Source organism: Xiphias gladius, chromosome 14, assembly GCF_016859285.1.
Source record: "Xiphias gladius isolate SHS-SW01 ecotype Sanya breed wild chromosome 14, ASM1685928v1, whole genome shotgun sequence".
In the NCBI taxonomy this organism is placed as follows: domain Eukaryota; kingdom Metazoa; phylum Chordata; class Actinopteri; order Istiophoriformes; family Xiphiidae; genus Xiphias; species Xiphias gladius.
The window spans coordinates 7,661,004-7,674,210 of NC_053413.1; the positions used below are offsets into that span (position 1 = coordinate 7,661,004).

The 13,207-nt window shown below is 37.7% G+C and overlaps 1 protein-coding gene and 1 pseudogene across 1 annotated transcript; one reads left to right on the top strand and one right to left on the bottom strand.

Annotated features, from left to right (window-relative positions):
• Positions 1-1,253: 1,253 nt before the first annotated feature.
• On the top strand, positions 1,254-4,086 carry LOC120798930 (annotated as a pseudogene).
• Positions 4,087-9,041: 4,955 nt separating this feature from the next.
• On the bottom strand, positions 9,042-12,760 carry LOC120799159. Its single transcript, XM_040144106.1, has 2 exons — positions 12,705-12,760; positions 9,042-12,423 (listed from the first exon to the last, which is right to left on the bottom strand). Exon 2 carries the CDS (start codon positions 12,123-12,125, stop codon positions 9,507-9,509), a length of 2,619 nt encoding a protein of 872 aa, XP_040000040.1. The 5' UTR covers positions 12,126-12,423; positions 12,705-12,760; the 3' UTR covers positions 9,042-9,506.
• Positions 12,761-13,207: the final 447 nt, after the last annotated feature.

The following is a 13,207-nucleotide window of genomic DNA, read 5'->3' on the forward strand; positions in this document are numbered from 1 at the left end:
TACCAAAGTTCTCAATAAAGTGTTCACAGTGGTGTCTGTGGATTTTTTTTTTTTAAATGACAATCAAGTTGTGCAAAACAGTCCCTGCTTGCAACTGCATTACACTGGTGAATTGGGCTGCCCATCTCAAGAATATTATTTACTTTGATTGAAGTAAGGAGTTTTTTCATTTTTCTACAACGATTCTTTACAATGAATACAGTTACAATGATAATTTCATGGTCCAATGTGCAAATATGTATATATATATATGTATATATATATATACTACCTCTGTATTAACGTGAAATTTGAAATGCAGGACTGTGGTACTTCCCTCCCAAGATGACAACACAAAATATCACTCAGTTGATAATCACCAAATATGTGTTAACACTAGTAAAAGCTTACTTCAAGCTCTGAAAGGACCAAAAACGACTTGAAATATTCTAAGTACTATTGGCATAGCACCACCTACTGGTTTGTTGATATAACTACACAAGTAAATATAGATTACAGAGCATTCAGCAACCCCAGATCTGCCTGTTAGGGTAAGCGCATCTACAGAGGTGCTGATTTTAAAATTTTTCATTTATGCTTGATAGTTTATTAATTTGAATGGGACCAAGAGCAATATTAAACATAATTCTTCAAATGCAATCTATTTAATCTTAAGGTTTGCACATGTTCAGTAAACACAGACTTTAGCTGAGATGGTGAAGCCATATGGGATGGCAATCTGGTTAAACCAAACTTTTATCTAGGGGATGTGGGAAAAAAAAGGTTAAACTTAACTAAATCACAAACTAAAAATCACAATCACAAGCTAATGCTTGTATTTATTTCACTCTATACAGTATGTTACAGCCAACACATGCCAGATTTTATTCATAACCATTAGAATTTGGATAGCTAGGATGACCATGTTTTAAAATTTATACCCATTTGTGATTAGAATGGTTTACTCCAAATAAATAGTCTTCTAAAGTGGATATGTTATAAATTTGCTGGCGAGTCAAAGGTTTTAAGATAAAATTCTGGACTCCAGTCTAACTGAGAATAAAAACATCCATGATAAGCAACTTATTCTTATAGAAAAAGCATCAGCCTTAAGATAATAACGTTTTAGTGCTCTTCAGGTGAAAATTGAATGAAACAAATCCGTCACCTGTTCACTAAAGTATAATTTAGTTCAGTTAAAAATTAATGGGCATTGTTTAAACCTGTGATCCAGTCTTTTTAAACCTACACAAAGTAGGACAGCTGACATCAATATGGCCGATTTTGGAGAGATCCTTAGGAACATTGGAGAGTCAGGATTATTCCAGCAGATCACTCTGATCGCCCTTTGCTTTCCAAAGTTTATTCAGTCTTTTATTTTTACACTTTCTTTTTGTCCAGTCAGATCCAGAGCAACATTGTAACACGGACTGGACACTCAGAGCTGATCCTAACCTGACCACAGATGAGCAGATGAACCTGACTCTGCCCCAGGAGGTGGATGGGACCTTCAGCAGGCGTCGGATGTTTGTCCCTGTGGACTGGGACATTGGTGTCATCAGGAAGTATGGACTCAATGAGACAACAGGGTGCAAGAATGGATGGGTGTACTGCAACACTCTATAAGACTACACAATAGTCACTGATGTAAGTAATGTGATGAGTGTGGACAAGAACCCAAATTACCTTCATGAAATCCTATCTTCATTATTCATTTCCTTCTTTCTTTTAACAGTTTGATCTAGTTAGTGATGTTTTCTTATTGCTTCTCTAATATTCAGACCTTTTGATGAAATCATAAGTGTAATTGCGTGCAGTTATAAATTGTCTTTCTGGTCCATGATGTTAAGAAGAATTTATATATGACTAACATTTATTAAATTTATAATCAACAACTGTATCTTGATGTTGTGAAAAAAGGGAAGTAACATTTAACCACATACGAAGCTTAAACGAATAAGTACTCATTTTACAAATATAAATATTTTTCAAAGATGTAATTTATGAAAATGTAAAAAAAATCTATAATCAACACTAAGCCGACTTCATAATATAAACTAAATATTTTTAAGTCATCAAATTCCCAACAGGTTAGTTAACTATAAATAAACTATATACTATTTTTAATGTGAAACCAAGAGAAGAACACAAACTATACACATTTTTGTATACTTGGGAGGATATTTAAGTAACTTAAATTAATTCTCTACCCTACCCCTAACTGCTACATGCCTAACCCCCAACCCTGGCCCAGCTTCCGTTTATTCATAACCGTAACCTTAATTCTAAAACCAAAGATTACCCTATAATAGTTGCTAATCCTTTTGGGGACTGGTGACAGGTGGGTCCCCAAAAGGTGGCTATGTGGACAGGCCTAGTTATACAGAGATTAGTTAGTTTCGATTTGGTGCACATAAAGCCAGTGCCCATTTCTAGCGTGCTTTCATACTCTCTTTATGTCCGTACTAAAGAAAACACTGCTCAATAAATGAACCCACCATGTACTTACTTACTGTCGTAGCCTAGATGAGGTTGGATGTTTTATTTAAATGGAGCTACTTCTGTTTTTCTCCTCATTAGCACCACAAGATCTTTTCATTTTGTGTGTTGACCACAACAGAAACTATCCTTTTTGCTGTATCATTTTGTTCATCTCTGTCTGTTGCAGGTTCGGTTGTGAACGAGCAATTCAAATAACAGTAGTTACAAGGTTCGTATCTATTGTAACAACTCAGTTATGCCCCAGTATTAATTTATATTTAGCATCCCAGTTCATGGTGGGACTTGGAGCTGGAGCCTATAGAGTCAACGGTCTTAGACTGTGTATGTTCTGTATGCTAAATTCTTAAACTCCATTTACATATTCTTGAGGCAGGTATCATTTTGTTTAACATGTGCCACAGAATTTTATCAGAAACTTCAGGTTATCTAAATGAACTTACATGGGACTATTGGCAGTTAAACTTAATAAAGACACTGGTGTAATAGCAAATTAATAGCAGGGATATTGTATTATGACGTTCTTGCAAATCATTGTGATTTAATGTGATCCACAGAAGTAAAACTTATGTGAAATATATCAGGACTGAAAACTGTTATCCATCAGTTGGTTTTTATAGCTGTTTTAATGTACTTTAATGTTACTATAAATTTTTTATGTGATTATACTGGAGCGTCTTTCCAATTATTCTTATCACATATGTTTTTGTTTGTGGAAAAAAAAAAAACAATCCTGATGAAAACTGGCAAGTTTACAATTAACAAATTTAATATTTTTCCTATTGCAGCCACTGAGTGGATTGGGGTTTCCAGAAGATCATGGCGAGCATGTGTGACTCAGCTATTTGGTGCAGTAGGACAGTGCGTTCTCGCCATCAGTGACTGGAGACTGGCACAGCAGTTCCACTTACAGTAGTTCTTATCTACATATGGTGTGTATTTTACTCTGTTTATTTCCTTTTATTATTTTATTTACAGACCATCTGAAGTGTTACAGTCCTTTTTCCTATCAGGGTTTATTCCACTGTCTGCCAGGTATTTGTTGGACAGAGGAAGCTAAACAGCTGATTTTCAAAGTGGCAGCCATCAACAAACGCACTGTTTCAGACCCTCTGCTGAACAAGGTCTTGACTCTTTATATTTTCTTCTTTCCATTAGCCATAGCATTAGATAGCAACAGGCTCTGTGCATGGCAGAGTGTTGCATATTTCTGGTGAAATCTCAGGCTACTAACATCTGTTGAGTATACCTCTCTATGCTAGTATAGTAAGGGTAGTCATAATGTAGCTATAAAAAACGGAATAAAGCATGTTAGTCGTTTTACATGTCTACAACTGTTAAAAAAAAAAAAAGGGCACCTTTTACACAGCAAAATTCAGCTACAGGAAAATCTTCTGTAGATTGTCAGAGTGAGTATGACGGACTATCCAGCATGAAGTGTAGAACTGCTGTTCCGGTTTTCACTGAAACATGACTACACAGCAACATTCTGGACACGGCCATCAACCTGGACTGGCTAACTCATTACTGAAACTCTTGGGACTTATGAGTACGACTGTGTGTTTACAGGCACATAGAAAGGTGCACAAACTCTGTGGCTGCACCTAAAGACAGTTCTCCACTGGTGGAGTGCAGAGTCGTGAAGTGCTGGCCTAACTGCCTGCAGAGGGAGAAGTTAATATCCGACAGACACGTTCAGAGTACAGACCTGATCAAGCCTCCAACTCCAGTCTGTAAAATGGGGCTGTCTCGGTATTTTTTTTTAAGAACAGCTTTAAGCAGGATTTATACTCCCTCTGACATGCATGTCAGGTGGTCAGATAGCATCAAAAATCCCATCCCCTCACACCTATCCGACATTGGACAGCAGGTGTCTATATTTTTCTGTAACGTTTCCGAAACTGACGATCTGATATTCACCTCCAGTTCACACCGTGAATGGCCAACTGTGCGGAGGTGTGAGAGGAGCCAGCCATTGTGCTTCCCTCTCTAGCTCTCTTCTTCATTTGTTTTACAACGATTTGTGGCACCTTTCATGTGTACAACAGAGAGCAACACAATAATGTCACCCTGGTGAGACAGTCTGAAATTATGCGCCATTATCCACATTTTGAAACGGCCCCCATGACAGCCGGCTTTTCACTCTGCCCTCTGTGTGGCTGTTTGGAACGACTATTAACACATTTCTGAAATGGTTGGAGAGCATGTCTTAAAAATTGGTTCTGAGAGACCATGAACCAACCCTTACACTGCCTGCCACAAAGCCCAGGATCTGGGCAAGAAAAGAGCAACCAAATATAAACACAACCCAAAATTGGGATCCCCCTATGGATATAGATCACCTAGATCCTCAAGGGCCAAATGAACTGTAAAATACCTGGAACAAGTTTAACAGAATTTTAAATGGGAAACTTTTGCTACTAGACCTACCCTCAGCTGGTCTGGCTACTCAGCTTTTTTCATAGAGCTGTAGCAGAGATCTCATTTGTGGGCCTGTTTTCACCCGACACATGACTACAGACACATACACGTATTATTTAACCTATCAACGTGATGATATAAAATTGATATGATTCATGATATTTAAAACCCCAAGCAGTTTGCTTTGGACAGCTCATGGAACAACTATCCTAACGTTAGCCTAACTAACTAAGGTTAGCATCGGTGACGTAACTTCATAATTGCAGAGATAAGAAGACACATAAAACATGAAACCTTTCAAACATTTCAGGTTTGCTCTTTGTCAGTTCAGGGGACATCCTGCTTATTTTCTTCTCATCACTGATCTTTACTTTCAGCAATTTCAGTAAACAGGTGAACCGCAAAGATTCTGCCATCTCACTGTTTTCTTTAATGGGAAGTGTCACTGACCAGAAGTCAGGGTGCAGCCTGATGTCAAATGCTAAAGTGTTGCGTGCATAGGGCCTACTTATGCTGAATAAAAGTATTTTCTACTACATAATTTACCTTTACAATACAGGTAATGTCATCCTGCTAGTTACAGTCTTTGTGCTTTTATTTTGAAGAGTTTGAAGCAGAGGAAGTTTGAAGCAGAAAGCTTTATCTCTGTACTGCAAGAACAACAACTCATCCATTTCACAGATGATTTAAAAGATATCTCAGCTTAGGCTTCAGAGTACTAAAAGGAGTGTTTAGTTGGTAAACTTTCTTCTAGTTGAGCTGACTGACAGGTGTGGACAGGTGTGAGTTTAATGAACAGAACATGTAATGCTGTTATCCTCTAAAACTACTATACTCTTACCAATCACAGTAAACTATTAATATGAATTGATATAAAAAGTATGCAGAAGGTGTATAGATAATTACAAATTTTCACTGTTTAACTGAAAAATATTTCTGTTACAGATTACTATGGAAGATGTTAGGAACAAAGGAGGAGTAAAAAGTATTTTCAGTTAATCTGTTGATCTTCATTATAACATCAGAAGCGTGAGTAAAAATTTTTAACTTCTTAAACCTGGACTAATCAATATCTTTTATATTCTTGATGGATGAAATGACTACAGTATGTGTAACATGCAAGGGTTCACTTGTGATGAGGAACCAGCGGACAAATACCAGCTACTCACTCTGCAGTTCCACTCAGAATTATTAGCGTTATAGTGGACTTTAGCTCATTGTTTTGGTTTCCTGGCCCACATACTCGGCTCCCATCAACGTTGTTTCCAGCAGCAGGCAGCTGGTTTTGGTAAAAAAAAGCTCTAATAAACCCAAGGCACACTACCTGCCAAGCACCAAAGGGTCCACAGACAAACATTTTTCCCTCAGGTATTAGTGGAGACCAAAACGGAACTGAAATGAGAGTGAATATTGGACTTAAATCCACCAGGTGGCCAGAAACACTACTCTAAATAAATGCTAATGTTGCTTTCTACCTGTAGGATTTGTAAACCAGAATTTGTTAACACATCAGCCATATCAACCCATAAGACCAAAATCTTTGAAAGGTGTGTGATTTTCAACTTGTAGACCTCTGCCCCCAATTCGCCTAAAAGGACAAATCAAGGCAGCAGTGGTTGAATAAATAAAACAATAAAACTCTGTATTTTCTGTATTAATTTTGAAATTAGTCCCATAGTCTTACTATGGTAGTATTTTCCATACATTGATGGACAGTACTGTAGTTTATACTACATAACCTTCATTACAGCTAGAGGGGACATTCATGAACACAACTGCTCTTATTGCACATTTTCAATAGATTACAATGTAATTTACTGTCAATGAATAAAATATAGTGCACTTGTTCAATCAAACAAGGATTTGAAAATAAAGTTGCCCTTGAAAGTTGAGTTACTAGCAACCCTTTGACATTTTCCAACAAGGGGTCATTTGAGTTATATTAACATCAAAAATATTCCAGAACAGAATTTTATATACCACATACCATTTAAAGACACGGTGCCATGACAGCAGTATGTCCTTGCATGTTCATCCCGTGTTTGCATGGTTTCCTCTGCACGCTTCAGTTTCCACCCACAGACCAAACACATGCATTCACATTAACTTAATGTAATTGTGAATGTGTTTTACTGCGTATGTTTTGGCACATATGGGCTGCTTGTCCAAAATGTTTCGGTCTTTGTCACCCCAGTGCTTGGTGGGAAAAGCTGCAACCCTCCCTGTTATCCTGAATAAGCCATTAGAAAAGACAAACAACCAGTCAGTATGGAAAATGTGTGGATTAAACCACATTCTGCTAATGTTCCAATAGCCAAGTGGTTAGTTGAGAGGTAATTTGATGCTGTAGATTAATTGACCAAAATCTGGATTAACTCCATTGAGAAAACTAGAAGAACGATGCAAATGTTCAAAAGATGTTGCGCATATGTTTGAATGCCATATAATGTAGGGCGTTTAAGGTCTCAACCTCCCCATTACTGATGAGCTTTCTTCCTGTCTTTAAACTTGAAGATTTTCAGTGAACCTTTCCATCTACTGCCTGTACTTGAATATGGAAGCTTAGACTTGAACATCTTGATGACAGCTCCTGTATGGTGCCATTGAAATACCAGCTCATATACTTTGCATGTGGCTGTTGGAGGTTTTTGGGAGAAAAATATTAGTTGTGGCAACACTTCTGACTGGAGGACTCCCTTGCATACTTATCCTTGCTGTTCCTCAAGGTAAAAAAAAAAAAAAATTGGCACATTTTAGCAAACTGACAGTTTCATGTTTTGCCTTGCTTGTCCTGTTATCAAGTTTTGATTTTGTATGTTTTTTTTTTTAAGGATATGCCATTGCTGTTACGTCCTTAGCTGTCACAGCACATTTTTTCCTAGTTTGGGCTGCTTCTATATAGAATGTTTTTGTTCAGGAGTTGTTTCCAACATCTGTTAGGTAGGTGTCCACAGGCTTTATGTGCAAACTTTCCAGACCTTAGAGAAACACCATTTAGAATGTATTAAATGCTTAGTAATACATTTTAAACTATATTCAATATATTTTGTTAAAGGGTGATAGAGCTCCACCACTGTATATTTAAACCAAATGTTCCTTGCATAAATTTGCTCTTTTGCTCAACTGTGGAAATGTTACTGTCAAACAGCCACAGCTTTAGGAGCCGTATCAGGATGAATAGCTGCATTACTGGCTCCCCCGCTAAATGCCATAGCCATGTACCACTGGGTCATACCCATCACAGTGTTCAGCATCTTAACACTGGTCAGTGGAGCTCTTGGCTTCCTGCTTCCTGAGACCCGGAGAAAAGAGCTTCCTGATTCAACTGATGAGGTCGAGAATAACAGGTAACTATGGCAAATATATTCCATCATTATATATGTCGTGAACAAGTTGATATCTCTTACATTTCACCATTTACTCCCTGATATCTCTCATCTGAACTCCACTAACATCGCACGCAAGTTGTCGGAATCTAAATGCAACCAAGCTGTAGACGTCTTCAAAATGCAGAATGCTTTTACTTCAGAATGCACAAGTCATCCTCTAACACCATCTAAACAGATGTAGAACCCTACAATATAAAGTGGCATACACAAAAAGATTTATTACCTTTTGCTTTTGTCTTCTTATGCTGCTCCATTTGTCATTAAATGAGATAGCTTTTGTCCAGAAAATATCCTCAGAGTAGGCAGTTATACCAGAAATTATCTGGAAGATTACCAGGAAATTGAGTAGAAAGTTAAATATATCTTCAACTTCCTACTCAATTTGTCACACTGAGAAATATACTTATTGGCTTTCTTGTCAAGAGTTAGATTAGAAAATCAATACCACTATCATGTTCATATAGTAAATATGAAGCCACCATAAGGAACCAGTTAGCTATTTACTGTATAAACATGAGAGTGGTATTGATTTTCTCATCTAGCTCTTCGCAACAAAGCAAACAAGTGTATTTCAAAAAATATTGCTTTAAGGCCCCTTAAAATAAAGGGTTACCCAGGAGTAGTTTGTGAACTATGTTACCGATATGCTATCTGGCATTTACAATCATTTATAAGCCTAAACTTCAAGGGGTCTTCAAACAAAACTCAGTTACCAGTTAAGGAATTTAATCAGTCAATATATTCAGAGCAAACAGTTTTCATATCATGATATTTACAGTATTATTTTATAGAATTTATACAGACATTTCACAACCAAATTACACCTAGTTATTACTCTTGACTCTTATCATTTATTGCCTATGTATACATGAAAAATAACTTCAATATGTATAGTCAGTCAGCAAAACTTTCTCCTTTGCTTGTCTTCATGTTCATGTAAAATACATTTTACAGCTGTAATGTAAAGACTTATTTACTTATTTAATGCATAAGCTTGAAATTAATTAATGTTACAGATTGTGTTTGACACAGATTTCTGAATAAAATGCAATTGTGAATGAAAACAATATTGGCTATTTTTGTTAACTAATTAACTGTTAAGTGGTTTTTCATATCCTTGCACTTAAAAAAGTGTTTTTTTAACAATGTTAGTATGATTCCTTAAATTCTAATACATTCCAACTTTGTGTATTATATCATGAAACCAAAGTCCTGCTATCACCCGAGCAGATCATCCATCCAGCTACTGTTTGTGACAGTATTTTCTGCTGCTTGCTTAGTATTGTTTCCTTCAGACACTAAAAGACTGTCCATAAATGAATCTGCATCATTTGCCCCAGACACTGGCAGCAAGGTTGGCCCTGATGCAAAGATGTCGTCAGCAGAAAGATCTATCTGAGCTGAAGGAACAACAGCAGAAGATGCATCTGAGCCAAGTAAATCGTTCAGTGTATTAGAAGTGGCTGGACTGCTTGGCAGCACTGCAAACACATCTGCACTGTTTGAGATGTTGCTAACGCCAAAGATATCATCCGCAAAGTTAGATAGTTGGGTTGTGGGAGCATCAGCTCCTCCCTGATCAGACACATTAACAGAAGGAGACTGAGTGAACAGAACATCATTTGAGCTGAATATGTCAATGTTAGTGCCCTGCTCACTCGTATGTCTGTTTGTACCAAAAGGAATTGAGGTTTGACTCTCATCTTGGTTTAGAGGTGCTGGGTCAGGGACAGTCAGCTGATCTGTCTTGCTGAGCATCACTTTATTCTCAGCTGATATTGTTTGACAGTCGAGCAGGCTAAAACTTTCAGAAGAGGCACTTGCAGACAAAGGCATGTCACTCACAGGAAATGAAAACATATCACCAGGTGTGTTCCCAAAGATCTCCTGTGATTCAGACAGACCAAAAAGATTGGAGGAATCTTCAGGAGGTTCGTGGTTAAGATCAAAAAGCCCTCCAACCACAAGGTTTCTTCTTCCTTCGTCTGGTGCATCAAACAGTTCATTTGGCTTTTGAACATACTCATCAGTATTTATCTGAATGGCCAATGGGTCAGCAAGGACAGAACTGACACTGTCTCCAAGAATATCTTCATTAAATGGATCACTCAAAACTTCATCAGCACTTTTTTCAGTTGTTAACTGACAGATTGACTCCTCAGATGATTGTTTTAATGACTGCACAGCAGCGGGAAGATCTTTAGACTCAGCCAATCCAGGATCAGTGACAGACAGATCTTTAGTGTCACTGCTCTGTAAATCTGATTCTTTAACATCAGTCTGATTTGGAGCTGTATGATCATCACCTATTTCACTAGCTGCAGTTTTGTGCAGGTTGGATGGCTGTGTAGATTTGCTTATATCCTCATATTCGTTACTTTCCAATGTGCTGGGGTCAGCATAATTTGACTTCATATGCTCTCGTTCCAGAGGTATGACTTTAGGCATGACATCTTTCTTTTGCATTTCTTCTGTAATGGCTTCCTTTACCTCCTCTGTGTTTTTGTCATCAGTATGTGTTTTGTCCTGTCTTTCACCCTGTGCAGCCAATTTTGTGACATCCTCAGGCTTCTCTGTGGATGACTGCAACAGTCTTCCTAAGAGTCCACCACTACGTTTGACGTCTGGTTTCTTGGCATCTTTCGGTTCAGCCTTGTTTGTTCTTTCATTCCCACCTGATGTGAAGAGCTTTGACAAAGGACTCTTTCCTTTGGACCAGGAGCCCAGTTTGACCTTTGTCTTTTCGGCCTGTTTAGCAGAACCCTGCAGAGAATTTGTTCTTGTAAGAGGCTTCTTCTGACTACCACCATTTTCTTGATCATTGGCTGAGTCAGACTTTTCAAGCTGATTTTTATTGCTTTCGTGACTTGCCTCCTCTTTGGTCATTTGTCCTGCAGAACTGTGCAGACTACCTGGATCTTGTGATTCAAATGGATTGACTGAGCTTCTTGGAATGACATCAAATTGATCAGATGGCTTTTGATGTGTCATAACATCATGAGTTGAAATGGAAGTTATATTGAGACTTTGAGTATCATGTGATTCCTCAACCTTCTGTACAACTCCATTCAGAATTGTAAGATCAGCTTGTGGACTCTCTTGACTGCTCTCCACTTTAGCATCAGACTCTTGGTTCGACTTATAGGTTGTTTCTCCGTGGCATTTATATTCAGGGATTGCAAGGTTCACCTCACTCTCGCTCTGTTTTTTACTGAACTCAGATCTCAAATGATCAAAGTCATTTGTTTCATCTTTTATATCTTTGTGTTTATTCACTTGATTCTGTTCAGACTGATCTGAGAACTCTTCCTTTTTGGCATCCGAGATCAGTTGAGAGGACTGGTGATACTGAGCCATGTCAACATTGGGAGCAAATCGTACAAACTTCCTAGCTTTCTTTGGATAAGCATCAAGGCTGTTAAGGGTTGGATTATAGTTTGTTTTTGAGATGGGTGCCACATTTGTCTGCTCTGTTTTTTGGTTTGTTACAGTAAAACCCTTTTTCATGGAGGGTGAAGAAAAGCTGAGCACTGTGGGAGAGATGCTGTCTTGGACGCTTGCAGCTTTGGTTGGATCACTCCAGGGTTTTGGTTCCTTTGAAGGCAAGTCAGCAGAGTTAAATCCTGTTTTCTTTGATTGTTCCTTGACTCCCTTATCTTTCATTTCTCCTCTGTGGTTGATCTTTAATTGGTCCCTGTCCCTTTTCTGATACTCTGTAAAGTTCATACTATAAGTAGCTTCTATGCCAGTGTCAGGTATCTTATTTTTCAGAGCTGGTGTATATGTCCTCTGTGATGGATTAACGCCTGTATTCTTCTTCTCTGGTGGCCAGCTCATTTTCAGTTTGCTCTTAACAGCAGCACCACTGTTATATCCCGGATCTCTTACAAATGACTTTGTAACAAAGGCACCAGCAGAGAACTCTCTGGACCCATCAGATGTGTTTAAGTTGGGTTTTGTATTTTTGGGAGTGGACAAAGCATCTGGCTCATCTATTCCTTTATTTTGCTGAAGCCAGCGGTCTTTATGTTGTTTGTGCCCAAATCCCTCGTCATAATTTCCTTTTCTTTTAAAAAGCTGTTGGTAGTGAGAATTGCAGTAGAACTCTCCATAAAGAGATGAATAGTTGTGAATGCTGAAATAAAACAAAACAAAGTCTTTTGTGATATTAAACAAAATTTTAAATTATATTGAATTTGATATTGTATTTGTCATATGATATTATTCATTCTAGAGCAACTTCAGTGAGTGATTTCAGTGTATGTTTTTCTAAAATCCTCTATTAAAATGTTTTGACTCATGAATTCCAATATAACAGGATAAATTCCTGTCATGGTAAAAACTAGTGTACTAAATAGGATAAGTACGCAACCGTTGATACGAGTCATTTTTATCATACTGTGAGAAAAACCTTACCTGAGCTTCTTCTGACAGTGTTTACAGCAGAAACAGTTGTAGTGCAGGATAAGATTATTGGCCACCATTTTTTCCATTGGATAGACAGGTGTCAAACAGGCAGAACACATTTCCTTGGCAGGTGACTGGAACTATGATAATGAAAACACATTCAGTTTAAGGTAACCGGGATTTTACTGTATGTTGAACAGTTTGACATTACAAGACCTGACCAGTCATGCTTTTATTCCTCCAGCTGTCTTTCTATATTGGAATAATTTGTTATGATTTTCTTTTGTTCCTTTGTCTTCCAAGTTAAGGGGCACAGAAGAATAGAACTACTTATACAAATAGTTATGTTTTTGCAATATAATGTAATATTTAGCGATATTGTTGCAAATGCTTGAAATAGCACTTTTGAGAAATTACAGTGTCTAGATTCTCACTGCTATTTTTACTATTGAACCACGGCCACTGAAAATTCTGATCGGCTGGCGGATGTTTAACTTTTAGGGACCAGACAG